Raw genomic sequence first — 25,859 nt, 5'->3', positions numbered from 1 at the left:
CCTGTACACCATGTATCCAGGAAAAGTTCCTTGCATATTATCGGTAAGACACACAAGAGTACAATTAGACCGATGATGAGATTAGGTCATGCTGTTCTGTAATTTAGACTTTTTTATTTCAGTTATGATCTAGCAAATATACTACTCACTGATTAAGATGCCTTGCAAGTCTTTTGTATTGAATGTTGTACTAGGTAACATGGGAAAATAAGAGAGAAACTTTGACGTGAAATGCTTCTCATGAATAAGCTTGAATAAGATGATAAGTAGATATGATACTATAGTCCCCTGATTGATATTGTTGATTATGTTCAGATACATAGTGAGGAAATAAGTTTTAGGGTTAAAAACCAGTACATGCAGAGAGACTGTGCTGCAGGCACCTTCATATTTGTACTGTTTAGTTAGGAAATCCCATTAGGAAATGGGATTACGGCCAATTGTTTGGATTTCTTTAATCTTCCGGAAAAGGACTTATTGTTGGAATTAGGTCTTGTTGAAGAAAACTCCTGAGCTCAGCACTATATAAAGGGGGGACGTTCAGTCCCCCCTGCAGATTGCAGCCTCAGTCAACCAGAGCCACCAAGATGCTGAAGATGTTCAACGAGGTCCCGATGGAGCTTCCCATGGGGCTTCCTACCTCCAGTTCCGCAGACCGCCTCCTGCAACCTCTTTGGGACCACTTGCTTTTCCACCACTATGTTTTAATCTCATCTCCTTTCTTCCCTGTCCTGCTTGCCTTCTCCAGTTACCTCATCTTCAGTTTCCCCTTTGCTGTGCTTGACCTCCTGGGAGAGAAGGTACCTTCACTCCACCGCTACAAGATCCAGAAGGAGAGGAGGCCAACAATGGGGATGATGGCCAAGAGCTTCACGAGGGCAGTCTATAACCACTTGTTCTTTGTTGTACCTGCAGTGCTGATTAACACATGCTTTGTGCCTGCACCTGTGCTGCCTACCAGTGCTCCAACTGTGGTAGAGGTGTTCATTGGTGGACTGGCTACACTTCTCCTTTTTGACACCCAGTACTATATCTGGCACGTAGTGCACCATAAGAATCCACACCTGTATCGGTGGGTTCATGCCATCCACCATGAATACATGGCACCCTTCTCCTGGTCCACTGAGCAACTCAGTGCTGCAGAGCTGATGACTGTGGGATTCTGGAGCAATCTGGACCCCATCCTGCTAAAATGCCACCCTCTTACCATCTGGTGCACCACCGTCTTCAGTATCTGGATGTCAGTGGAAGACCATATAGGCTATGACCTGCCATGGACCCTCAACCACTTGGTGCCATTCGGTCTGTTAGGAGGGGCACCAGGCCATGACATTCACCACCAGAAGCCAAGCAGTAATTATGCACCTTTCTTCAGCCACTGGGACCGACTGTTCGGGACTGCCATACTCTCAGCGAGGATAACTAAGAAAAAAGTACTGTAAAATAAGTGTAAAAAAAAAAGTAACTGTAAATATGAAATTGCCATTGATGCCATTAATACTTGTCATTATTGTCTATTTTCTTATTGTTTGTTTCCATTTGAATAAAGTGTATTTTCTATTCATCATTCCCAATGCGGATTAGCCTATATTCATGAGTTACTTGGATTCCTTAAAAATTATCTTTTCCAAATCAATTGAAATGTAACAAAGGGTAGAAATTATGAATGAAATAAGATATTCCATTGAAAATAGTTGAAATCTTGGCACCGGAGCAAAAATATGTCCTGAACATAGTCAAAATGGTACACCTACCAGACCATCAACTCCAGTACACCATTTGTCCCAGCAGATGACAGCAAACTATCAGTTTTAAGCTCAAACTGCCATGAATCTTCTCACCCAATGATAGATTCTACTTCAGTAAAGATTCAAGTTATTGAATGTATATTTTCAGTCTTTGACATGGTATACTTCTCAGTCTATGATAATTGCACTGCACACAGGGATTAGGAGCTCTCAAATCAACAAATCCACTGTATGTTGGCCAGGTCTTGGGATCAAGGTCTTAGCGTCTTTGTTTAAGTACAGTATTACAATGTTATAGGCACCACAGAAAGGTGAAGTTATACCATAACTTGACATGACATAATTACAGGATATTGACCACTTAGAGCATTAATTCCCAACATGTGTTTGACTGAATGTTTCAAAGGCTGCATTGTGAAGACATATTTGTGTTACATAATATATCTTGAGATGTTTTCTTTTAGTTTACTGGTACACCTTCCCTCATGTGATCCAGTTGGCTGTTTCAAAAACAAAAGTCCCTTTATCTAATTAAACATTTCCCTACAGTAGTGTGCTGCATATACAGGTACTTGTGAATAAGGACATTATCAGTTATGGAACATTTATGTCAGTATGTCAGTAAGATACAGCATAACTAACATTAGCAACAACATGCAGTCTGATTCTCTGGTCCATTCCATTCTCAGATCACCTTGTAGTGCTAGAGGAGACGGGGCTTATTGATCAGGAAATAGGGACATGTTTCTAGGCTGGGTTAGCACTGTGATATGTATATGTTTTAGGGATTCCTGTTTTTGTGATAAATGACACCAAAAAGTAAAATTTCCGTCTAAACTAAAGCTAAGTTTACAGAACTATAATTCAGTAGGTAAATAATTGTCTGACTATTTGGTGATGTAGGACAGCCACCTGGTTCATACCTCAGCAAATCTGAAGAGGAAAAGAGTGATCATTCTAAAGTTATGGGCTTTTTTGTCACCTTTCCCATATTCGGCCTGGTCTAATTTGGCTCTTTTTCGGGGATTGGGGTAGTTCTAAAGAACAACCAAAAAAACGTTTTTTCCCTCAAAAATAAAATTTGATAAAAATCTATTTCAATAATGGGAGACCCTAAAGATAAGAAAAATCATTGTTGTCTTTTGTTCTACCTCGGGTAGGGGTATCTCGAAAACTAAAGCCTTTTTTAAGGACTGGCTGCTAGACTAAAGGGGTTCACATACTTTCAAGCAGCACTGTATAGTATGATAAAAGACTGATTTCAGAGTTGTGTTATACAGTTAGGTCCATATATACTGTATTTGGACTCTGACAGAAATGTTGCTATTTTAGCTGTTTACCAAAACATATTCAAGTCACAGTTATATAATGAATATGAAGAATTAGAGCTCTTTAATATGTGGCCCCCTCTTTTTCAAGGGTCCAAAAGTAATTGGACAATTGAATCAACAGTTGTTTCATGGACTATAGGCTATTTCAGGTCTGGGCTATTCCTCTGTTATTTCATTATCAGAAACAGGCCATCCTTAGGCTGCAAAAACAAACAAATCCATAAGAGAGATAGCAGGAACATTAGGAGTGGCCAAATCAACAGTTTGGTAGATTGTGAGAAAAAAAGAACGCACTGATGAGCTCGGCACCACAAAAAGGTCTGGACGTCCACAGAAGACTACCCTGGTGGATGATTGCAGGATCCTTTACGTGGTAAAGAAAAACCCCTTCACAACAGTCTCCAGGAGGTAGGCATAATCATTATCCTTCCATTACCTACCATAAAGAGAAGACTTCAAAAGAGCAAATACAGAGGGCTCACCACAAGGTGCAAACCATTCATAAGTCTCAAGAATAGAAACACCAGATTAGATTTTGCCAAAAAAACATCTAAAAAAGCCAGCAGATGAAACTAAGATCGACCTGTACCAGAATGATGGGAAGAAAAAAGTATGGAGAAGGCTTGGAACGGCTCATGATCCGAAGCATACCACATATGTAAAACACGGAGGAGGCAGTGTGATGGCATGGGTAAGCATGGGTCACTCGTGTTTATTGATGATGTGACAGAAAACAGAAGCAGACGGATTAATTCTGAAGTGTTTAGGGATATACTGTCTGCTCAGATTCAGCCAAATTCAGCATAGCACTTCACAGTACAGATGGATAATGACCCAAAACATACTGTGAAAACAACCCTGGAGGTTTTTAAGGCAAAGAAGTGGAATATTCTGCAATGGCCAAGTCAATCTCCTGATCTCAACCCGATCATTCCACTTGCTGAAGACAAAACTTAAGGCAGAAAGACCCACGAACAAACAGCTGCAGTAAAGGCCTGACAAAGCATCACAAAGGAGGAAACCCAGCATTTGGTGATGTCCAAGGGTTCCAGACTTCAGGCAGTCATTGCCTGCAAAGGATTCTCGACAAAGTATTAAAAATGAACATTTTATTTATGATTATGTTCATTTGTCCAATTACATTTGAGCCCCTGAAAATTGGGGACTGTGTATAAAAAAGGTTCCAATTCCTAAACATTTCATACAATATTTTTGTTCAACCCCTTGAATTAAATCTGAAAGTCTGCACTTCAATTGCATCTTGATTGTTTAATTTCAAATCCATTGTGGTGGCGTACAGAGCAAATGTTGCCACTGTCCAAATATTTCCGGACCTAACTGTATATCTGTGCCAGTTTTTGGTGTAATTTCACATTACTGTGAATCCAATAAGCCAGCATAATGAGCTTTAATGCCTACTCCTGAGGTTACTTTAGTGTTCAAAACTGGGTCCTCCTCTCCTGAAACATTTGCTATATGTTTTTTGTTACAATTTGGAGTAGGCGTTATTCGTAGAAATGTATTTTGGATTTATTGTTGATCAAAAATATGTCAGTCTATTGATATTGCCGTGTTAATATGGGGATGGAAAGGTTTCAGGAAGGGACAGTTAAGGTGTAGCCTGAAGAGATGTGTCTTCAGTCTACGGCGGAAGATAGGGAGGTAACGCCTGTAATAATACTATAATAACTATGAGTTGCTTTGTGTTGGTTTCGTTAGTACAGCTGTAGTTTTGTATTGTGTAGCTTTGTAGGTTGTGTTTGTTAATCTTATGTTTGCTGCAATTTAGTCTTATTTGTATTTGAATCTGTTAGTTAGGGTTAGAGGTAGGGTCGCCACTTGGTCAGTTAATTACTTTACTTTACTATCCTTCATTTATACATTATTCAGTCGCTCTTCTTTTTATAGAGTCGTTTTCAGTTAAGAGTTTCACGGAAACCTGTTATGTTACCTTTGTACAATAAATCTTGTTATATGTTTATATCTCCCTTCTCCTCCGATTCTTGTCCCCCCGGTTTATTTAATTGTTACACAATTGAATTGTATTCCCTAGAACACATATGGGGTCGTAACAGCTGTGCATGTCTCGATAAACATGAGTAAATCTGTCTCAGAAATGTCAATGTTCAATTCAATGTATCCATTAATTTGCCGTTAAACACAGTGGGAAATGTAAGTCTTTGTAAGTGCAAGGTCGTGATGTAAGGGAAATGTTCCTTACTGCTATGGTCTCAGAAGAATCTCTTTAAGACTGCTTAGTTTCACTGAACTGGATAAGGACATGGTTTCAGGTCCTGCACAGCACACATTAAAAAGAGACACAAAAACACTTAAAACAAATTTATTTATCTCATAAAATGTCAAAATATCATACAAAGCATTTCCTTACTTTTTTGAACATGAATGGGATTTTTCCATCAGTGATTACTCTTGTTTAGATATTGCACAAACATGTTAGCAATGTGTCCAATGTTCTCTGTTGGGTGCAATTTAGTGTAGCTGATGAATTGCCGCCGTAGCCTCCGGAGCTCTGCCATGTTAAGACTTCTGGTGAGTTCTATGTTTGACATCACGTTAAGGATATACTGACAGTATACAGTTGGTGATAATGGCTGGAAATAACATTCATTGTGCATGCCTCTGATTTCAGTGGACTGTTTGGACTTGTTATCTCTCTGCAGACAGCTGTTACATCTTGTAGTTAAAGGCAGGCATTTGTCAGTTATTTGTTAACTGGTTTGTTCAGACAAAGGGAGGGGGTGGTAAGAGTTTGGGTCATGTTAGGGTAATGTTGTTGTTATGTCAGAAATGTATATAATGTACTTTGTTACTTATACAACAAATAACATTTACAAAAAAGCTGTTTCATGAGAATGTCAAGCATTACAATAATTAAAGCCAGTCAAATTAGTCTCTATAACTCTATTATAAATAAATGATTTGGCCCCTGTCACAAACACCCTACTATGTAGTTAAAGGCAACACCTTTGAAAGGGGCTCAGTTGGTGTGCTACAAATCAAGTAAAAATAAATGATGCTCTTTGATTCATATCCTCTGCCCATGCTAAGTCTGGCCATTTGATACAGGATGGCTTTGCCTCCTGTTGGTGTCAGACTGATGCTCGTTTGTAAAGTGGTGCGAAAAAACAAGTGAACAGCAAATAATACATATTTGATTTTAGAAAGCTATTAGGAGACATGAATGTCATGAATGTTAAATCAAAGTGTGTTTTGGGCAGATTTTAGGGGCATTACTAAGGACAAAATCACACCCAAAATATATATATTTTTTAATCTAAAATGTGAGAAGATATGAGTTATAGTGTACATCATGTGTCAAAGGATATCTTTTCTGTAGCCCCAGGAACTGTGATTAGATCTCCAGCAACACTTGTCTTCTGTGAGTTGAGAATTGCCTGGGAAAAACGACAGAAATAACCATAATATACAACCCTCAAACAGCAATGTCATCTGTAAAGAAAGAGCCATGAATGCGATACATTCACAAGACTCGTGACTGATGGGATTAATACATATGAAGGCTTACCATCAACACTTCTTGTGTGACTTTGTCCAGCTCATAAAGAAAGTTTGTAGATGACAGTGGTTGCTGCAGGAAACAAATGTAAAACTCTCATCTGACAACTAATTTCTAACAAGACAGCCAGACAATACAATTGGAAAACCTCCCAGAGAAAAGTAGATACAGTAAGCATTGCAACCGAAGCCTGTGTTAGTGTATCTGTACTTAGCATGCCATAGGCCTCAGAGAAGATTTCGTACACTTTGTGTGGACTGGTTACGAGGGGGTGCTTTTCTTTTGAAGATGGCATCAGAGATGGCTTCAAATGGAAGTGTGTCCGTTTTCTGAATGGTGAAGAGTGGGCTGTCCCATCTGTTCCTGGAGTCTGGAGCTTCAAATCTCAGCATTAAGGCATCTAGGCTGAAAAAGCAGAACCGAACCACAGCCAATTAATCTTCTAGTAAAACTGGCAAACAGAAGACATTTTTACCAAGAACTCTTACATGATGTTACATAAAGGGCAATTTCAAGAAAGACATGACAAACTCCTTTTTTTCAAACACCTCAACAGGGAAATTCTAAAACAAAGGTAGCAAATAAATCAACTGACGACAAGGATTCCATGAGATGTCCACTGACTCATTTGAGGACATGAAAGGTGGGCCATTTAGCAGCAATGCAGCCTTCTAGATATGTGGAATAATCCTGTATGCTAAATAAATTGGCCTCACTAAAGCCATGATAAGCAGCTTCATCTTACGTCTCCTGGGTGTACTGCTCATTTGCCTCCCTGTCGGTGTTCCATGATGAGCTGTCTTCTGCTGACGTCAAACAATACACCTGAATGAACAGATACATATGGTGCATTGAAATGAAGCCTAGTGTCTTATCATGACGATATATCAAGTTTATAATTTCATCATAAAACCATGAGGCACAGGCTTACAAGTAATATACAAGTAATTACGACCCAAAAATACATACCAGACAGAGAGGTGTCTGTGTGTGTTTGACCACACAGAAAAGTTCATATCTGTAACCTTGAAGGTGCAAAAAAGGGAGCAATTTTCAAGGAATTTCAGGGATGTAGCCTATTTTAACTAATGCTAGATACACATGGCACACATGTCAACCACTTTTATTTGCAATGTTTTGTTTCTTTAATGAGAGAAACATTTAGGGTAGCCTACCTTTGATGTAATTCAATGAATCCAAAATTATAATATCATCTTTGTTGACCCTCCTAATGAAACACATGAACAACAATTTAGTGACAGTAACAATTTGTATTGATTCAAAGCACCTATGTATAAAAGACAAAATTAACCATTAATTGATTTCAGCAATAACTAGGAGCAATGTTAATCATTTGAGTAACTCACCTCTCCACATCAGCTTTCAGAGCTCCTCTCACATGTTTCTCATTCTGGGAATCTGTGCAACACATTATCAAGCAATTCATCATATTTATCAACCAGCTGCTCATGGTTTTGCACAATACAGAGGTTCCCTCTAATCATCTACTCTTCTTCTGCTAAGTTACTTGTCTCCATCCGTTGTGTGAGTGTAAACGTGTTGTTAACTACCCTACATAGATGGACTACTGTACCAATACTACACTTCAAATCCATTTGGGGGAAATGCACAATATGCACACCTCAGAAGAAGGGTGGGGAATTGAGAGGCACTGGGGGGCATAATTAATCTGTATGAACAAACCTGGCCAAGTCAAAGCAAATTCACAGACACCAACCTATCTGGATCAGATCAGTGCGGATGAAGGCATTGATATGCAGTTCATCAAATGTAGCACAGAGATAGAAATTGCATAACCTAGTCTATAGTCTGGCCATAAGTCTCACTCGAGGAGTAGCCTACAGTGGCTGTGAAGTTGCTAGCTAGCAGGCTAGCACAGCTACAAGCGTACCTGCATATACAGCGTTCTTCTCAAACCCCAGCGTCCCGTCTCCTACAACATGAACCTTTCTTTGTGTGTTCTGTTCGAAGTATTCCTTTAACTCAACTGCCCTTCGCGTTTTGCCACTACAGGGAAAACCACACATCACTATGAGGGGCATTATTTACATCTACAACACATGTAGCTAACCAAACCCGGAAGCACTATACGCGGGGAGTTCACTTGAGTTTCCCATCTGTTAGATATCTTGGTTATGTACTTTCTTTGTTTGGCCTCTCATTCACCCATCACAATACGCAATATGCATGGACCTAAATAAATGTGTATAGACTAGTGACTGTTGGTTGAAATAAATAAATAAAATAACATACAGCAGACATTAACATGTTTTGCATTATCCTCTTTTAATCAGATTAATTCAACACTGCATCATATGGACCACAGACATTTCCCCCCCACAACTCAACCATTGAAACAGTTTGGTTTATTTTTCTGACTGGTGTTCTCAATGGTCTAAACCAGCGGCCTCGCCCCTCAGTTTCTGTTGATTTAAATGTTGTCATCCCTCAGTAATTTCATTAGGAAATCAGCTTCCTGTAGAAAAAGTTAAATGAAAACATATATAATAGTCTACTGTAGTAAATGTAGTTTAAAATGCACAAGCTACATTGTGCATGATACTGACACTGTAGCCTACACACTTTTATCAAATGCATTTATCCAATCAATTGCGATGTATACAACAATCACTATCATGTCCAGGACTCACCTGCGTTCCAAAACCCAGCTGTTTCTGCCGAGGCTGTAGAGCAATTTTCAACACTTGAATGATCAGCTCCCTAAAACTCTCCGCGTTGCGCTCAGGGTTGAAAGACTGAAACTGACTGGGGATCTGTCTTTTTCCAAAGGGAGACTCCAAAAAGGAGCTATCCACAACACTTTTCTTGCCCATGAAATGACCTTGAAGAACGAGTAAAACATACATTTCAACAAAACAGCATTTTTAAAATTGTATTTTTTTCATTGTATGCCTAAACAACTCGGCTATACTCTATTCAGAATTAGATGTTGAGCATTTTTAGGGTATTGATTTGAACCTGATATCACAATGAAATTATTGGAACAAGATAAACTGTTATAGCCTGCATTTAAGATCCAAAGTACAGCAAATAGCCCAAGACAGTGTATGGACAACTTACCTGTCGCCCATAAATTCCCCCTCGGATTTACCTTGAACTTTGACACTTTATTTCTGAGTTCAGTTACATCGACACTCATCGAAGATGTCATTGCTATGTATGAGATCACAACAAAGTAAGACAGAAGTCCCGTTTTGCAGAACCTTGCCAATGCGCCTTTCGTCATCCCCTCTTATACTAAAGCACGCAAGTGTGAGACACCGTTGGTCCGTATCAAAGCAGATCGGGCATTTGTTGGATGGTTTTGCTCAGCTCTGGGGCACCTCGTGTTTTCCTGCCACCGCACAAGCATTTATATCAAGTAATTAATGGGCAATATTGTTACTGTTGAACGCTTGACAGACAGGAATCAATTTAGCGCATCACATGAAGCCAATTCCATGGAGAGCGTTCCAAGCTCCTCCCTGAATATTTTTAGAAATAGAAAAAAGGTAGACACATGTGTTAACGCAAAACAGATTTTTGTTTCTGAGGAGCAGGTGTATGGCATAGCAGGCATCAGTAGTCATGGGAGGACAAATGATGCTGAAACGTACAGTAGCATGCAGTGGACTTTTTTTGTCTATACATTCTTCCTTTATTAGGAGAGCCAAGCTTTCTCACTCGTACCAGAGTCCACCAGGACCAATACTTAGTTATGTGAAAAAGATAGGACATCCCATGAAAACCGTTGTCTTTTTCAACATATTTAAACATATTGACATTTGATCTTCATTTTAACAATATTGAGAGATGGAGGTAATATAACTAAACAAAAAATACAACTTAAAAAAGGATTTTGAAAGATTTGTAAAGTCCAATTAATAGAATTGCAATTTTCTTGTGAGGAAAATTTGAGGACATGTATTACTACTTAAAATGGCTAAAATTAGAATCAAGTGCATAACATCAAGTGCAAATGATTAGAACATTGTTGGAGAGGATTTTGGAGGGGCCTGTCTTAAACCTCAGCCATTTGGTTTGGTTTGCTCTTGATTGTTGAAGTGAGATCAAAAGAGCTCTCTGAGGCCTTCAGAAAGAAGGTTGTAGATGCATACGAGTCTGGGAAGGGATTTAAAAATGTCTCTAAACAATTAGAAATCAGCCTTTCCACTGTCCGGAAAATAATTTACAAGTGGAGAACATTTAAAACAACTGCCAACATGGCTAGGTCTGGCCGTCCTAGCAAGTTCAGCAGACCGCAAGAGCTTAAAGTAGTCTTTGATTTCCATGGGAGGTGTGCAAGGAGGAAACCATTGCTGTCAAGAAAAACCATCAAGACTAATTTGCCAGAAAACACCAAGACAAACACCAGGACAACACCAAAGTTGAATTATTTTGGCACAGTAACAGAAGACATGTTTGGTGCAAACCAAAGACAGCATTTGAGCACAATAACCTACAGCTGTGAAGCATGGGGGTAGAAATGTCATGGTTTGGGGCAGCTTTGCTCCAGCAGGGCCTGGTCAGCTCACCATCATAGAAACCACTAATTATTTATTGTATCAGAGGGTATTTGTATAGCACATTTCATAGAGCAGGGGCAATTCAATGTGCTTTAGATACAGCATTAAGATGTTGATATGTATTTTGGTTCAAGACCATTTTTTGATTTGTATGTAATTAAGAGTACTTTGAATTCAATTCTGAGAGACTAGTAGCTAGTGTAGAGATCTCAGGATTGGTGTAATGTGTTCAAACTTCTTTGTTGGCCAAGTCAAAGACCAGGGCCCTATTCCACGAATGGCGATTAGAGATAATCCAGACTATTTTTGATTTTGATTCCATGAATGTGGCTCAAATAATTTGCTGCTTGGTTGCTATGCAACCAATCCTTCAGAACAAACCTGGTAGCGACCAGGTTTACGGTCTGGTTTAAGTAAGAAGTGTGTCAACAATGTCTCACAGGCGGAAACCAAATCACGAATGACAGTTCCCAATAATTTGATATTTTGATAGATGATTTGATAGTGTGCTAAATAGATAGATAAAATGGTGTAAAAAGATATGTGTATCAGCTTGCATCTAAAATAGCACTTCTGTCTGTTTGGCACAGGGGTTAAGGCAGCCAGCTTGCAATCAGAAAGCTACTGGTTCGATCCTTGCCTCAGGTGAGATGGGTTGATTTTACTTTTATGTATATTTTTTGACATTTAACAGACGCCTTCATGCAAATCGATTTACAATAAATACATCTCTCTAAGTAAGTGACTCATCTATCCATCAGTAATCATAAGAAATAATAATCTATGCCAAATCCAGTTACAATGCTAGAATAACATCATTTTACTAGTCAGAAAGGCTTCAAACACGATTGTAGTTATGTCAGTTCTCTAATAAATTAGCCTACACCATCATTTTAAACATACATTTTTAGATTACATTCAACTTATTGCAGAGTACAAGCATCAGACAACGAAATGCAGTAAAATGTGTATGTCAGAAGCGGGATTCGAACCCCCGTCTTAAAAATAAGACTATGCATTGTGGCAGCAGCTGACACCACTCTGCCGTCCCAGTGATCTGTTAAATTGTAGCCACCTGCTGATATCACCACAGTAGTGAATTTATTACAAAATGAACATAAAACAATACGTAGGGGCTAGTATGACCTACGCATTTAATCTGTCAGCAATTTCTTGCCAAACCATTTCCCTTGTCTTGTTAATTGTGGCAGTATTGCACTTTTTTACATCTTATTTTCTGTCTTCATAAAGATCAATAAGTAGGAGCGCTGCACTGTCACTTTCCAGTCTTTTCTACAATCGGCTCTTCTGGGCTCGTTCGCAGCTCGTTCTCACTGCGGTCAAGCGCCCAAATCGAGAATTTCCAATTCGGGCTTGCATGAACATTGATGACACAAGCCTGATTCTCATTCGAGGAATCACTTGAGGCTTGAATCCCAATCGAGAGTTGCCTGAACGAGGCTTTCCTTTTAATCGCGAATATACTAATCCAATTTACGTGGAATACCCCCCAGATCTTAATCCTATTGAGATGCTGTGGGGTTTTGAAATGGGCTGTGCTTGCAAGACACCCCTCAAACATCACACATCTGAAAGAATTCTGCATAGAGTAGGAAAATATTTATCCCAGTCGATCAGACAAATGTAAATGTCTAATTGAGGTTATTTCAGCCAAAGGGGGAATACCAGCTATTAGGGCATAGGGTGTCCTTACTTTGTACTCAGTAGGAATTGGCATATTTGTTAATTTGTTGTTAAATGAATGAAAACAAAGTTAAATATTCATTGCTTTTGGCTCAATTACATCACCTTTATCTATAGATATTGTTTGAAATATTATAAAATATTGATATGTCTATATTTCTTAAAAAATAACAAAATATGGTGTCCTCATCTTTTCCACATGAGGGCACATTCATTGTATTAACTTCCATCCTCTGGTTTTCAGAAATCAAAGCCAATCCTAACACACATCAATAGAAACAATGACCAAATAGACAGGAACAAATGCACATACAGTATTTATTTGTAATTATTTGAAGTAAACATAACAGCCAGTCACAATGGCCAATGCAGGTTGAATAGATATGGGATGGCTTTAGAAGTATTGCTAATAAAAGGTTTATTAGCTGTATAGTATGTGTACATCGATTATCATAAGTCCTTAATATTGTACATGTTATCAAAAGTACAAAGGTTTTCTTAACAGGCATTACAAAACACTGAGATGTGAAAGGTACATTTCATAGTGTTGTTCAAAGGTCTAACAACATTAGAATAACCACAAATGTAATTGTTCATATAGTACTTAAATAAAAAGTTCACTAGCTAGATAAGTCAATGTGACCATAAAAATACAAATCTCCAAAGTAATTTATAAAATTGTATAAGGTGGGAGATAATATATATTATGAAAATAATAATTCATTTTACATTGCAGCAACACAATGGTTTGATCCCCAGACATCCCATGTTTAACATTCACTGCTGCATACCATGGAGGTAGGAACAGCTGCACAGGTCTTTATCGGCAGCTAATTTCATGCACTCTAATATGCTAACCCTTTGCACCTCAAAAGCATCTGATGTTGATTCTTTAATACAATATATCGTGCTTTAACTACTGCTCTTTCACTTCAAAATACCCTTCGGTCTGAACTGTTTGCTTTCTCACACTCACTGAACATTCACAAGTAAAGAAAAACACATAATACAGTAGGGGACAACATGCTCTACTCTTAACATTTACAATAGGTGAGATAAAAAAGAAACATTTAAATGCACCCTTTCGCTTCAAAAGCAAATGTATGTTCATAAAAAAAGTATTTATGCAAGGCATTTACTTTAACTGCACACCTATATTTGATCTTGTATACAAAAAAGTGCTATTTTGGTTGTTTACCCAGCATTTAAAAAGTGAATATGTTTTTGTATGGAATGGATATCAAAAAATATATTTTGACAATGAGTAGATGGTACCTAAGTCAGTTATTATTTCAACATGAAAAAGCATAACATAAAAGTTGCTGCAATACTGTTACACATATCATCAGTAGGTCACTGAAGTGAAATCAGTCATCATGTATTTTGTAAAGAAATTAAACCAAATGTAGCAGATGTAGCAGAGCTGTATGTGCTAGCAGCCATTGTGCAACGACGTCTCCTTCCCTGAGACCTGAAGTAGTGTCGCCCTCATTCAACCAAAGCCATGGTTTTGGTAGGGTAATCATTACCCTGCTAGCTTCTATAGAGTATGTTGTGTCGTGTGACATGAGATTAAATACTGCCTCAGGTGAACAAGGATCTACTCTGTTATACAAATACTATGTCCATGGCCTTCCATTGCCATTTTAAACCAACTCTGAGGTTAGCCTGAGGAACAGATCCTTAACATTCCTGAGTCTTGTGTCAGGGTAACTAGAGTCATTAAGACAGTACAACAAAAACCAAACCGTGTGCCCTAACAGAAGGGTGTGGTTATGTACAGTACCAGAGGCTCTTCGATAGATATCATACAATACAAACATGCAAAATTAAAAGCTATAAGAAAATAATAATAATTAAAAAATCACATTTGCCCAGTTCCAATTAAATGACGATTAAATGTGCTCCTCTCAATTGTTGTCCATTTCCCAACCAATGAGGGGAACTATTTGAAATTCAGCCCCAGTGGTTTGAGGCATAAAATGAATTTCATTTTAAGGCAAAAAGAAAAATTAAGTACCCCTTTAGAGTGGCATGGAAGAAATGTTAATGGAGCATCTTAAATGACTATTACCCAGGAATAAAAAGAAATAAAATGGAGATACTCTAGCAGCTTTAAAGACGTTCACAAGTGGCTTTCATTGCTATTGTTTTGCCTGCTGAAGACAGTCCCCTTGGGTCTCAAGGTGAGAACTGTATGTGGGATTACAGACAGCTGTCTTCCTGTTGCCTAAGTATCACAATGCAGCCATGTTGATTCTTCTGTATGTGATTGTGAACGATCACATTCAACTGTTGATGCCAAGATCGCTCTCTCATTAACCTCCATTGATTTGGCCATTTCCTCCTTATGCTCCATCTTTTTGCCCTTTGGATCTTCATCCACCTTCTCCATATCAGGCTCTTTAACTTTGTGCACTATGAAAAGGTGTCTGTTGACAGATATCCGAGATGCGAAACATAGTCCACAGTGCAGGCATTGGGGAGTGTTTTCAGCACTTTTATGCTGAGGTATGTGTTGCTGGAACTGTGCACTGTCCTCTGTAGTGAAGCCACACTTGGAGCATCGAAACTGAGGTTTCAGACGTTTTGCTGAGGAGCCTGCAAGAGCAGCACCATCTCGTCCCTGAGCATCCACAGCAGGTCTTTTTGAGATAAACCCCTGCAATTCAAAACGACCATATCGTCACCTTCTTAAAATAATGGCTTACGTCACTTTTGAGGAAAATTATGTTTTTGCCTAAATATCATATATTCTAGATTTGGTTCAGTTTATTCCATTGTTGGATTCATATTAAGGCTTTTTGAGTTTGATTAAGAAAATCTATTAATGAGATATTTTGTGTTTACCTTATGTGTTGAATATTATGAAATATGTTTATGAAATGTTGTTTACCTTTTTGATTTTGTCATGTATGTACCTTTGGGGATGTGGGGATTGGTCACCTACCTGATCTAAATGCTGTGAGTGATTGCACCTGGTGGGAGGTCTTTATATAGGTGATCTAAGTGTGTGTTTGGTAGGTTATGGTGGAGCTCAAGATGTTTCCATCCGCACAACGCATCGCACAAATCGGACAACGTATCGCATAAGGCACAGGACTTATCACACAAGGTACAGGACAGCGCACAAGGTACATGACATATTGCACAAGGAAAAGTCAACCTGAGTTTGTTTAGTTTAATCATTATTTTCATGTTTTGATAAACTACGACTCTGTGAGTGCTTTCTAAGGAGTGTGTGTCGGAAAACCATTAATCCTAACCTCAGTGAATAAATGGAAGAAGGAGACAGGGATTAGCCACTTCATCAGTTTTCTCTAAAAGAAAACATGAAAATATGACTCATGCCATTACTGTAAGAAGCTGACGATATGAATACATACAGTATCAGTATTACTGCATGTTGATAGGCCAAAATGACCTATCATTTTAATAATAATTTTATGGAAATACCAATTTCATTAAAGATGTTTTAATTTGGATACATTTGTCTTGTTTTACATATGTCTTGAAAATTGTACATTAAAAGTAATTACCACTCCCAAGGCTTTGCTGGTGTCCTGACAGGATGCTTTGGACATTTGGCTGAAGTCTGGGTTTCTGATCCCATGCATTAAACTGATGTGGTTCCTCAGCATAACACTTGTGTTGAATGTTGTCCTCTCATCTGTGCAATACCTTCATAATAAAATAAATATCACAAAACGCTTTTGCGTGAATGACATTTTCAGAATTATGTCAGAAAGTAATCAACCAGGCGTATGAATAGTAGATTTCAACATAAACATCTCACCAGCAGGTATAGGTTTTCTTCTTTCCATCATGGTCGTTTCGAATGTGCCTTCTCAAACTTGTGGAGGAATTGAAAGACCTCTCACACTGCCGACATGGATATCTCTTCAGTGACTACAGATTACACAGAAAGACATTTTACAACAGCTGATTTATTTGTGTTAATTTAACAAATACATGGCTGGTTCAAAGATGGTAGATTAAACTATTCATATACCTATCCATACACTTCATTTCCATGGAGACAGAAGCATACCAATTGTAAAGTGATTGAATGACTCCTCACCCTCCCATGGTAGTTCTTCATGTGAGATATGTAGGCCTCTCGGTCAGGGAGCCAGTTAAGGCACTCTCCACATGTCCAGCCAGCATTCCTCAGGCCCTGCTTGCTGTCCAGGGCAACCAAGTTGGTCCTCTTTCTGGCTGTATTGGAGTGTTTGATGGGATTGTTTACCTTTGGCTGGTGGAGTGAAGAGATAGCATCTTGGTGTTGTGAGGTCTTTCCTGTTTGTTTTGTGCCATTTCCCATCTCTTCTCTGAAGACCCCTCCATGGACAACCTGCAGAGGCACAGACAGATCTGAAGAACCCTTGAGGGCTAGAAACAATCCCTATGTACCCGATTTTAAAGGCTTTATTGGATAAATACTACAACTTTTCATGCATTATTTGTCTTTTAAACCTGAATTATATCTACTTCTACAAATTATGAAGGAATTAAAATAGACCTAATATCTATCTCATACATAAACTGTGTTCACAGGGGAACAATTGCAAACCTTGAAATGCTGTATCAACAGGCGCTTTTGGGTGAAGATTGCCGTGCACTCAGGGCACTTGAATACACAGGTATCAAGCATTTGAAGCTGCTGGAAGTGCTGAAGCAACAGCTGCTTTTTCTTAAACGCTGTCTCACATGAACACTTAAATATATACCTGCAACAAAAAAACAACACAAATAGAACATGGATAATAAAGGCCAGGTCACATCTAAGCGCCGCAACCAAGCAACAGCGTCGCCAGCGATTTGACTTTCAATCAAACGTTCAATCACAGCAGAACCTCCAGATTCTATGGAACGTTTTCAGCCACGAAACAGCATTCATGTTCCCATGGCAACGGACATTGCCCCACCAATATGAAAACATTTCTCTACAACAACAACAACATTCTCTACAACATTCTAAACATTCTAAGAAAGACTTTTAGACTTTTAGAGCGTCGCAAAGTGGCACTTAGAAGTGACCTGGCCTTAAGGATGCACGGAAACCACTTTTTTTCTCTCCAAACATTTGGGTACTTGCTACAGAGTACCGATACCAACTTAATTACTTAATAATTACGTAATAATATTAATTCATTAATATTACCATTATAGTTCTAACAATGACTTTGAAAACACGTTTTATTTTCATCAGCTGTTCCTCACTTTCTGACTGGTACAAATTAAATATGTGACAGGATCTGGTGTTTTGGTTTATTTTACAGATTATGAAAAGTGCAGAATGTAAGCTTTCAAATGATGTGTCATACATTGAAATCAGAAAATAGTTGAAGATATATATTTGAATGTTGGTATACCTCAAACCAAATACCAGAGAAAACCCAGCTTAATCAAGACAGACATGTTTGCTGCCATCACGTTGGCAGCTAGCTAGTAGCTAATACTTTTTTTTAACAAAATGAGATTGCAGACAAATTATGACTGAAAAGATTATTTTATTTATTTCTCAGACAAAAACTACAAAATACTGTATATTTTCTTAAGAATTGCTTATTTGTACCTCTTCATAACCATCGAAATAAGGAGTTGTTATACTGTATTGTTTGTTTTTGTTGACATATGGGATGTGTTCGGCTAGGCTCAAATTATATTTTCAAAAAGTATTGCTGCTGATATGTAGTTCCTTAAGCAAAACTGAAGACAGGTCATAGAAATGATCTATTTGCATGTTAAACGCATTTCCCCCTTAGTTTACATTTTGATGATGACCCTGCATGCAAAATCACTTCTTCAACTGCATTCCCAATGTCAATGTAGCTAGCTAGTTTAGTTGTACACTTACAATAACACACCAACAATGCACACTTCGACAACAGCACTGCAAGACGAGTGCAGCGAGCTACAGCAATTAACCTTGAAGCCCAACAACATGGATAGATAATCAGCATGCTAGCTAGTTAGCCTAGCTACATGGCTTTCACTCCAAGTTTACACAAGCAAGACAGCTTTGTGGCCTCCATCTGTCAACACGAAAGACACATCAAACTTTATTCGAGCAAGCTAGCTAGTCTTGCGTGTAGTCTGCAATCAAGTATCATTGGCTCAAAACACAAAAAAATTAGCTCTGCATGTTTCAAACTTCACAACGCTATTAGCTACAAGACATTCACAAAAAGCATTCTAAGTTAGAATACAGCGGTTGCTGTGGAGCCTCGTGGCCTCACCTGACCCAGCAAGCGGCTGATGCGGGGTACACTCAACTGCTTAGGTGGCCAAGGTTAATGTGTGGACAAAACACTATAATATGGTGATATTATGTGGTTACAACCCGGCCTCTCTCACTGCAACGTCCATCACATTGTCCGAAACAAATATCGCATCATCTCACCGATTTAAATCCTCAAATATTTGTATTGATAATTAACTGCATTGCGATGCATCGTTACATCCCTAGTATTTAGTGAGCCAAAAACTGTTTCACCAGACCCTGTCACATATACAGAATTTAGCAGAGCATAGTTTGCAGTCTGCTATACTTTTGTCGTCATCATCGTTTATCCTAAAATATCTCCAAACTGCTGACATTGCTCCTCCTCTGCCTACTGTTACGAGAGGTTACGTTGCCGTAAAGTGGTATCGGGAGCGCATGTATCGGAGTAGTTTTATGAGTACGAGTATATATGAGCACAGTATCTCGTACGAGCACTGGTATCGGTGCATCCCTAATGGGTACTAGATATTCCAAACAATGTCAGACCTACAAAAACATGCATTTAAGTTACAGTACACAAACAAAAAAGTTACTCACTGAGGGTCCACATTGCTGGCATTGTGCTTATTTTTCATATGCAACTGGCACCCATCTGAAGACTTGAAGGCAACTGGACAGATGGAGCACTTGTGAAAGACCTCACAGTGCTTCTCTTCTATGTGACTCTTTTGCACATCAAATGATATGAAAACCATTTCACAGTGAAGACACCTTGAAGACAAAACACTTAGGCTAGGAATTGTGCACCACATAGAATGCTTATTGTTATATTATTAATAACAACTAATATGAACAATGTTGGGATTAATAAAACGAATATTATTATCAATACATGGTGAATCAGTATGAAGCCTATTCATGGTACTCGCATACAATTAATTCAGGTATTTACTTACTTGTAACCAGTCTTTCGTGCATAGTGAAGGCAGTTCTCCTTCACATGCTTCTGTATGTCCGCAGAGCGACTGAGAGCACCACACTCAGGGCAGCAGTATGGGGACTTGTGTGCATGAATGCGCTGGTGGGCCTTGTAGCTACACTTGTTGGGTAACAGCATTGAGCACACCTTGCACATCTACATGTGAAAAAAGAACACAAAGACAGAGAAATAAAGACTTGAATTGCCCTGTGACGGTAGGCTTTCCAATTATCATCATTTTGTTCAAATATTTACTTACCAATCCTTTCATATCATCTGAAAGCCTCTGGTAATGGCCTGCGAGTGCTCTGTAGTCTGATAACGGCTTGTTACACTCGAGGCAGCAGAGTCTGTGTCGGATGACTTTGTCAGAATATAGAGGCATGACTGGTTGGTGTTTAGGGGAGGATGACAGGGGCCTCTGGGAGCCCACATTCACAAAGGATTCGGTGCTCAATGGTACAAACATCTGTCCCTCTGCTATGGGTTTCATGAAGAGCTGTGTGCACTGCATTACCACCCCTTTGCTCTTATGCTCCCGTGCATGGGACAGCAAGGCACACTTGTTGAAGAATACCAGTGTCTTTGCACAGTGGGTGCAGGCAACTTCAATGTGCACACTCCTTCTGCTATAATGGTAGGCAAGACTTCTCTCTAGTCCAAACGAGTCCCCACACTCGAGGCAGCAATGTCCACGTGGTGGCAACTTGATATTGCTCTCCGGTGGTGGGTTCAGGTTGGGTACATATTTGGGCACAGGGTTGGGATTATTCAACAGTCTGTTCAGGGTTACTGCTGCTGTGCTGGGAATGGAAGCACGTGGATTAGGGGCAGCTTTCTTGATTTGATGCACCAATGGGACAGTGCTGCACACTACGGAAGAGGAAAGTATAGGTTGGCTCTGTTGTTGGGAGGTGAACCGTGCTGTGACTGAGGCCGCCACACTGTGAGGGACTAGATTCAGGTTAGCTAAGTGCATTGCCTTTGGAAGGAAGTTTGTATTGGTAGCACTGCCTGTTTGAACAGGTGTCATCCTCTTCAGTTGATGCACTTGCTGAGCAACAGGCCTCGTAACAGGACCACTGGTATTATGGAAAATGGTTGGGGATGGCATTGTAACTGCCCTCTTTGAATGCTCCTCTGATTTGCTGTGAGAAACCTTTGATGACACAGTACTCACTGGGGTACTTTTGACTGGCATATTAACAAAAACATCACCAACCACACTAGGAGAGCTATATGGAGACATACTAGAGAAGGCCTCCTCAACAATCATACTCTGGGAAGGAGAGGACCCACAAGCAGACTGGACCTCCTCTGTTTCTGAATCAGGTAATACACTGGTGACTGTACGCTGGATTTGCCCAGACATGGTTTTAATGGTCTTTATTCTGACTCTAGGTATGGCTGGGGGTGAGCCAGATGCCAGTGCTGGGGATGCTTTGCCACTACTGTCACTGTAAATGCTTACAGGGCTGTCAGGTGGTTTCATTAAACATTTCACAGCTTCAAGAGGACTCCCGGGACTCTGTGGCGATATAGGCACCTTTGGACTAAGCTTCATGTCATTATGAGCCACTGAGGAATCTCTACAGTTTGCTTGTTCACTGGGATCCTTACTGGCATTCAGAGCAACTAAGGCTTCAAGGCAAGAGGTTAGTTTCGATGTTGGAGTTTTGACACATGAAGGAGAGGTGGGCATACTTGACTCTATATTACTTTTGGTCTCCATAAAGTTATGATTATCATTATCAGAGAGCACTGCACTACTATGACAATCTGCCATGTCCTGCTGGTTTCTGACATATCTGTCAGGCGTCTGCACTGTCCTAGTTTCCTCTGCTTTGATGGACTCTCCTTTACTCCTCAGAAAATTCTCAGGTGCATCACTGTCTACATTATGGCAATTGTCAAATATGCTGTAGGACAGCTGGTTTTTCTGATTGTCTGACACTGGAGGTTCTGCAGACATAAATAAAGAGGCAGCAGAGAAGTAGGGTCTCTCTTGTTGTGGACAGATATCAACCTCACTGCTTCGTGTGTCTTCAGATTCGGGACTAGAGATGGGACTAAATTGAGAGAAGTATTGAAAGGAGTGTATTTCTTCAGTGTCTTGTGTGGGAGTCCTCCCCAAATGTCCTGTTGAACCATCCCCATTCAATGTAGACACGATAGATTTTGAGAAATCACTGTCACTCAACTGGTCAGAGTCCATGGTGGCCCCTTGTCCCTTGAACCCATTTAGCAAAGGATGTCCAAAAAGCTGGCCTTCTTTCTCCCCAACACTTTCCAAGGACTCCTGGTGGCTTGTGTTTTTCACTATCACACTGACAGCAGGAACATCAGAGGTACTCAACTCTTGGTTGTCAGATGAGCTGTCATCCATACACATTCCTGTGTGTTTTAGTTGACTTTCTGCCTCATCTTGACTCTCCTGGATGGCCTCCTTGGCATCCAAACTGGTGTCATCAGGGATGTCAAAAGCAGCCAAAAGATCATCAAAATCCGGAGTCTTCATGTCACCCATGTTTGAATGCTTACAAAAACCTGAGGTAAAGCAATACAAATGAGAAACGAACATAAACACATCACAGCAGAAATGAGCTGCAGCACAGATCTTGTAAGTGTACAATGCACTTTCCCAGTGAAGCCAGTATGCATGCACGTTTGACAGCTAGCTATATGATGAGGACAATTATTTACCATTTGGCTCCTGCTTTGTACGGTTGTCTTTAACACTCTTCGGGGTTGTACGTTGCTGTCATGCCGGGCTGTTCCTCAGAGAAGCTAAAACACCAGGGGTGATGAACACACTATGATTCATGATGAATGTATCATGTGGACAATGGACATGCTTTGCTAACTTGCTGTCAAAAAACCTACACCGCCCTGTATGTAGTCGTGAGCTAACACTAGCTAGCTTAGCACTTAGCCAGCGAGCTAATTTACTCAAAACAGATCTACAGTGGTGTTTCTGTTTGAACATCGAAAAACTATACAACATTTAGTACAAACTGTCTTACTATTTGAACTGTCAAAAGCATGTTTCCTAACGAAGCAGTGCATGTAGGCAGCACACACAGATGTGCTGGCCTGTCCAAATGTACTGTTCTGCTCCACAAGCCAGGGAACTGGGCTGATTCGCATTTGACACTTGCTTGGTTAGTTCACAGTACAGCCGGCTAGCTATTCAATCATCAATAGATTTGTTTATATAGGTTTACTTGGTGTGATCCCTATGCATATGGCGAGATCAAAGTAGACTACGCCAGTTTTTTCTATTACCATCTTGCGACCATTCTCCCCAGCCAGGCCTCGGTGTTTACGGACGGAATTCGAGATTTGACAGGTAGCAAAAACAGCTAGCTGGCGCTGTCAAGATGCTAGCTAGCTAGCTACACATAACTCTGGACTCTGTCCCCGAGTGAGCTAGAGCCTGTGTACATATATTAAAGTTACTGCAAATTGGTTGACAATATCGATGCAATAATTGGAAGCTATCAGTGTGATCAAATGTTTAGAATTTCTGGTGGGAAATGTTGCTTTTGAGCGATAGCTCCAGTTAGTTGAGTCTCCCTCAGCATCGTTCCTTCCTGTCTGGCTCTGAGTTGCTCAGAACCCTTTTGTTTAGAATCTTCACGCGCAGGGTTGATAAATTCTGAACCCTCTAAACATGATTATGTGACTGTCAGTGATATCATGTTTCAGCTAGGAGGTCATGCTCATGGGGATGTCAGCAGACAATAGAATTAGTCACTATGGTTGTATGTATGTTCATTAATAAAGATTCATGATTTAAGCCTTTGATTTATTACAACCTTTCAAATACCGTCCTCCACCTGCATCTCAAAAACGCACTTTTTTATTGTAGTGGTTGATTTAAATGTATTGCATTATTATGTATGTATTTTGCAAATATCATATTCATCAACCTTCTCCTGGGATGCTCATACATACCCTGTTTAAATGTTGAACCATTTGCTAAATAAGACATTCAAATGTCTAAAAGGACAGACCTAATCAGTGAACCATCCACTTAATTAATTTAATGTTACGCAGCGAAACCCATAAATATGGTCATTAACGCTTGTTCATATATTTCATAGACTTAATAGGAAGTGCGCATAGACAGACCTCATTTTTAAATGACCAGTAATGTATTCTCATTCCACTCTGGAATGGACTGAGGCCCTGTTGATTTTTATGGGTCTCAAATAGATCATATTCATGTCCAAGAACTTTGTCTACTGATAGTCTGACGTCTGTGACCGGTCTAACAAATAGCTGCCATTAGATGTAGTCAATGAGCTTGTTTTCCTCTTCTTCTCTGTTATTAATACATTGAAAGTTTAGATGACTGTATCATTGTTCTAATCTGTGAAAGTATGCAGACAAATCAGAATATAGTGCTATATGTGCTTTTGTTGTCTCATAATGCTTTAATAGAATATCTCTCTTCAGACACAACCATTTTCTTTATACATGATGATTCTTGACTGACCTTATATCATTAACACCAGTAGGCCTACAGTACCTAAAGAAAATGGTTGAAAATACAGCAAATATAGCAAGTATATTCAGATTTGTTTGCATACACTCAATTAAAGATACTCAAAGGCTGTTATCAGGAAATTAACCTTTGTATTGTTCAAATCGGATAAGGTGTGGTGTAGGCTCACATACTGTAGCTCATCTGAAATGAGTCACTAAATATCCAAAGGCAAAGTATCAAGAGGTAAAAAACAACAACTTCCTACTGGTCTTAATGATATGGTCAGTAGACTCATTATGTCCCTTAACAGAAGTTGTTTTTACCTTTTGACACTTTGTCTTTGGATATTTTGTGGCACATTTCAGATGAGCTACAGTATGTGAGCATGCAAGATTATTTTCAGCCTTTGATTGTCTTTGTCTTTGTCTTTGTCTTTGAGTATATTAAAATTAATATTACCCTTAATGTGGACGTCACCCAAGGTTTAAAGGGCACATGCACTGTGGTTCACCCCCCCATCAAGCAAGCCATCAATATGCATACTTGATACGTCCTCTATGTTGAAATCTATAGTCCTAGTCTACACGACTCCCCCAAGGAGCACAAAGAACACTGCCATAATTATGTACTTGCTTTTTTTGTCCTTTCTAGTCAAAAAGATAACTCAACCAAACAACTTACTACCAATACTACTACAAACATTAGGATGTAGGGTTCAATTGCTTTAAAAAGAGCATGCATTAAAAAACTAGAGAGCTATATGTGAGATATAAACAGCATATTATTAGTGAATGTATATATCTACTACCATCTGTCTTGAGAATATGTACAACTCCAGAATTTGTATTGCGCAGCACTGGCATCTTGTGTGCAAAAAGTGAATAGCACTGGGTTTACAATTCAGGGCTATTGCTATTCAGGGCTATTGCTTCATGACAGTGTTTTGAGACATCTTTGTTTTGAGATAACATTACACTTACATTAACATTTTTGGAATTTAGCAGTTGCCTTTATCCAAAGCGACTTACAGCAAATACATTTGACTAGTATTTGAATAATCTATCTACCAGTCATAGCAGGAAAAAGTAATCTATGCTCGGGCCAGGGGCTATTGGCAGTTGTAATGCTAGAAGATGAAGAAATAAAGACACTGAAAAGTTGTATTCTTTATTTATTTATGATTATTATGATTATTTAAAAAATTATGTTATATTAACAGTAGAGAAACTGTACAGGGGGGTGGAGGGGATGTAGATGTCTCAGGAGGTGATGTCATAACATCATGGTTAAG

General features: G+C 39.3%; 3 protein-coding genes across 4 annotated transcripts; 1 reads left to right on the top strand and 2 right to left on the bottom strand.

Moving 5' to 3' along the window:
- Window positions 1-587: 587 nt before the first annotated feature.
- On the top strand, window positions 588-1,442 carry ch25hl1.1 (cholesterol 25-hydroxylase like 1, tandem duplicate 1; the record flags this gene model as incomplete). The annotated part of the gene is made up of 1 exon (XM_080539611.1): window positions 588-1,442. The coding sequence occupies one exon, from the start codon at window positions 588-590 to the stop codon at window positions 1,440-1,442; it is 855 nt and encodes a 284-aa protein (XP_080395737.1).
- A 3,962-nt stretch (window positions 1,443-5,404) lies between these two features.
- On the bottom strand, window positions 5,405-8,680 carry kti12 (KTI12 chromatin associated homolog; the record flags this gene model as incomplete). The annotated part of the gene is made up of 9 exons (XM_080539314.1): window positions 5,405-5,640; window positions 6,427-6,495; window positions 6,627-6,689; window positions 6,863-7,022; window positions 7,363-7,442; window positions 7,587-7,642; window positions 7,793-7,845; window positions 7,985-8,036; window positions 8,530-8,680. The coding sequence occupies 9 exons, from the start codon at window positions 8,678-8,680 to the stop codon at window positions 5,497-5,499; spliced, it is 828 nt and encodes a 275-aa protein (XP_080395440.1). The 3' UTR covers window positions 5,405-5,496.
- A 4,498-nt stretch (window positions 8,681-13,178) lies between these two features.
- znf592 (zinc finger protein 592) lies at window positions 13,179-23,576 on the bottom strand. 2 transcript variants are annotated; one of them, XM_080539308.1, is made up of 10 exons: window positions 23,362-23,576; window positions 22,780-22,863; window positions 20,336-22,623; window positions 20,054-20,232; window positions 19,695-19,868; window positions 17,442-17,598; window positions 16,950-17,222; window positions 16,665-16,777; window positions 16,408-16,549; window positions 13,179-15,530 (listed from the first exon to the last, which is right to left on the bottom strand). In XM_080539308.1, the coding sequence occupies exons 3-10, from the start codon at window positions 22,601-22,603 to the stop codon at window positions 15,099-15,101; spliced, it is 3,738 nt and encodes a 1,245-aa protein (XP_080395434.1). In that variant the 5' UTR covers window positions 22,604-22,623; window positions 22,780-22,863; window positions 23,362-23,576; the 3' UTR covers window positions 13,179-15,098. The 2 variants fall into 2 exon arrangements, with proteins under 2 accessions (XP_080395434.1, XP_080395435.1); XM_080539309.1 differs by lacking the exon at window positions 13,179-15,530 and adding an exon at window positions 16,152-16,224.
- Window positions 23,577-25,859: the final 2,283 nt, after the last annotated feature.

Source organism: Nansenia antarctica (genome assembly GCF_963989245.1).
Source record: "Nansenia antarctica genome assembly, chromosome: 9".
In the NCBI taxonomy this organism is placed as follows: domain Eukaryota; kingdom Metazoa; phylum Chordata; class Actinopteri; order Argentiniformes; family Microstomatidae; genus Nansenia; species Nansenia antarctica.
Note: the sequence above shows the minus strand (reverse complement) of the source record. Positions and strands in the feature narration are given on the sequence as shown.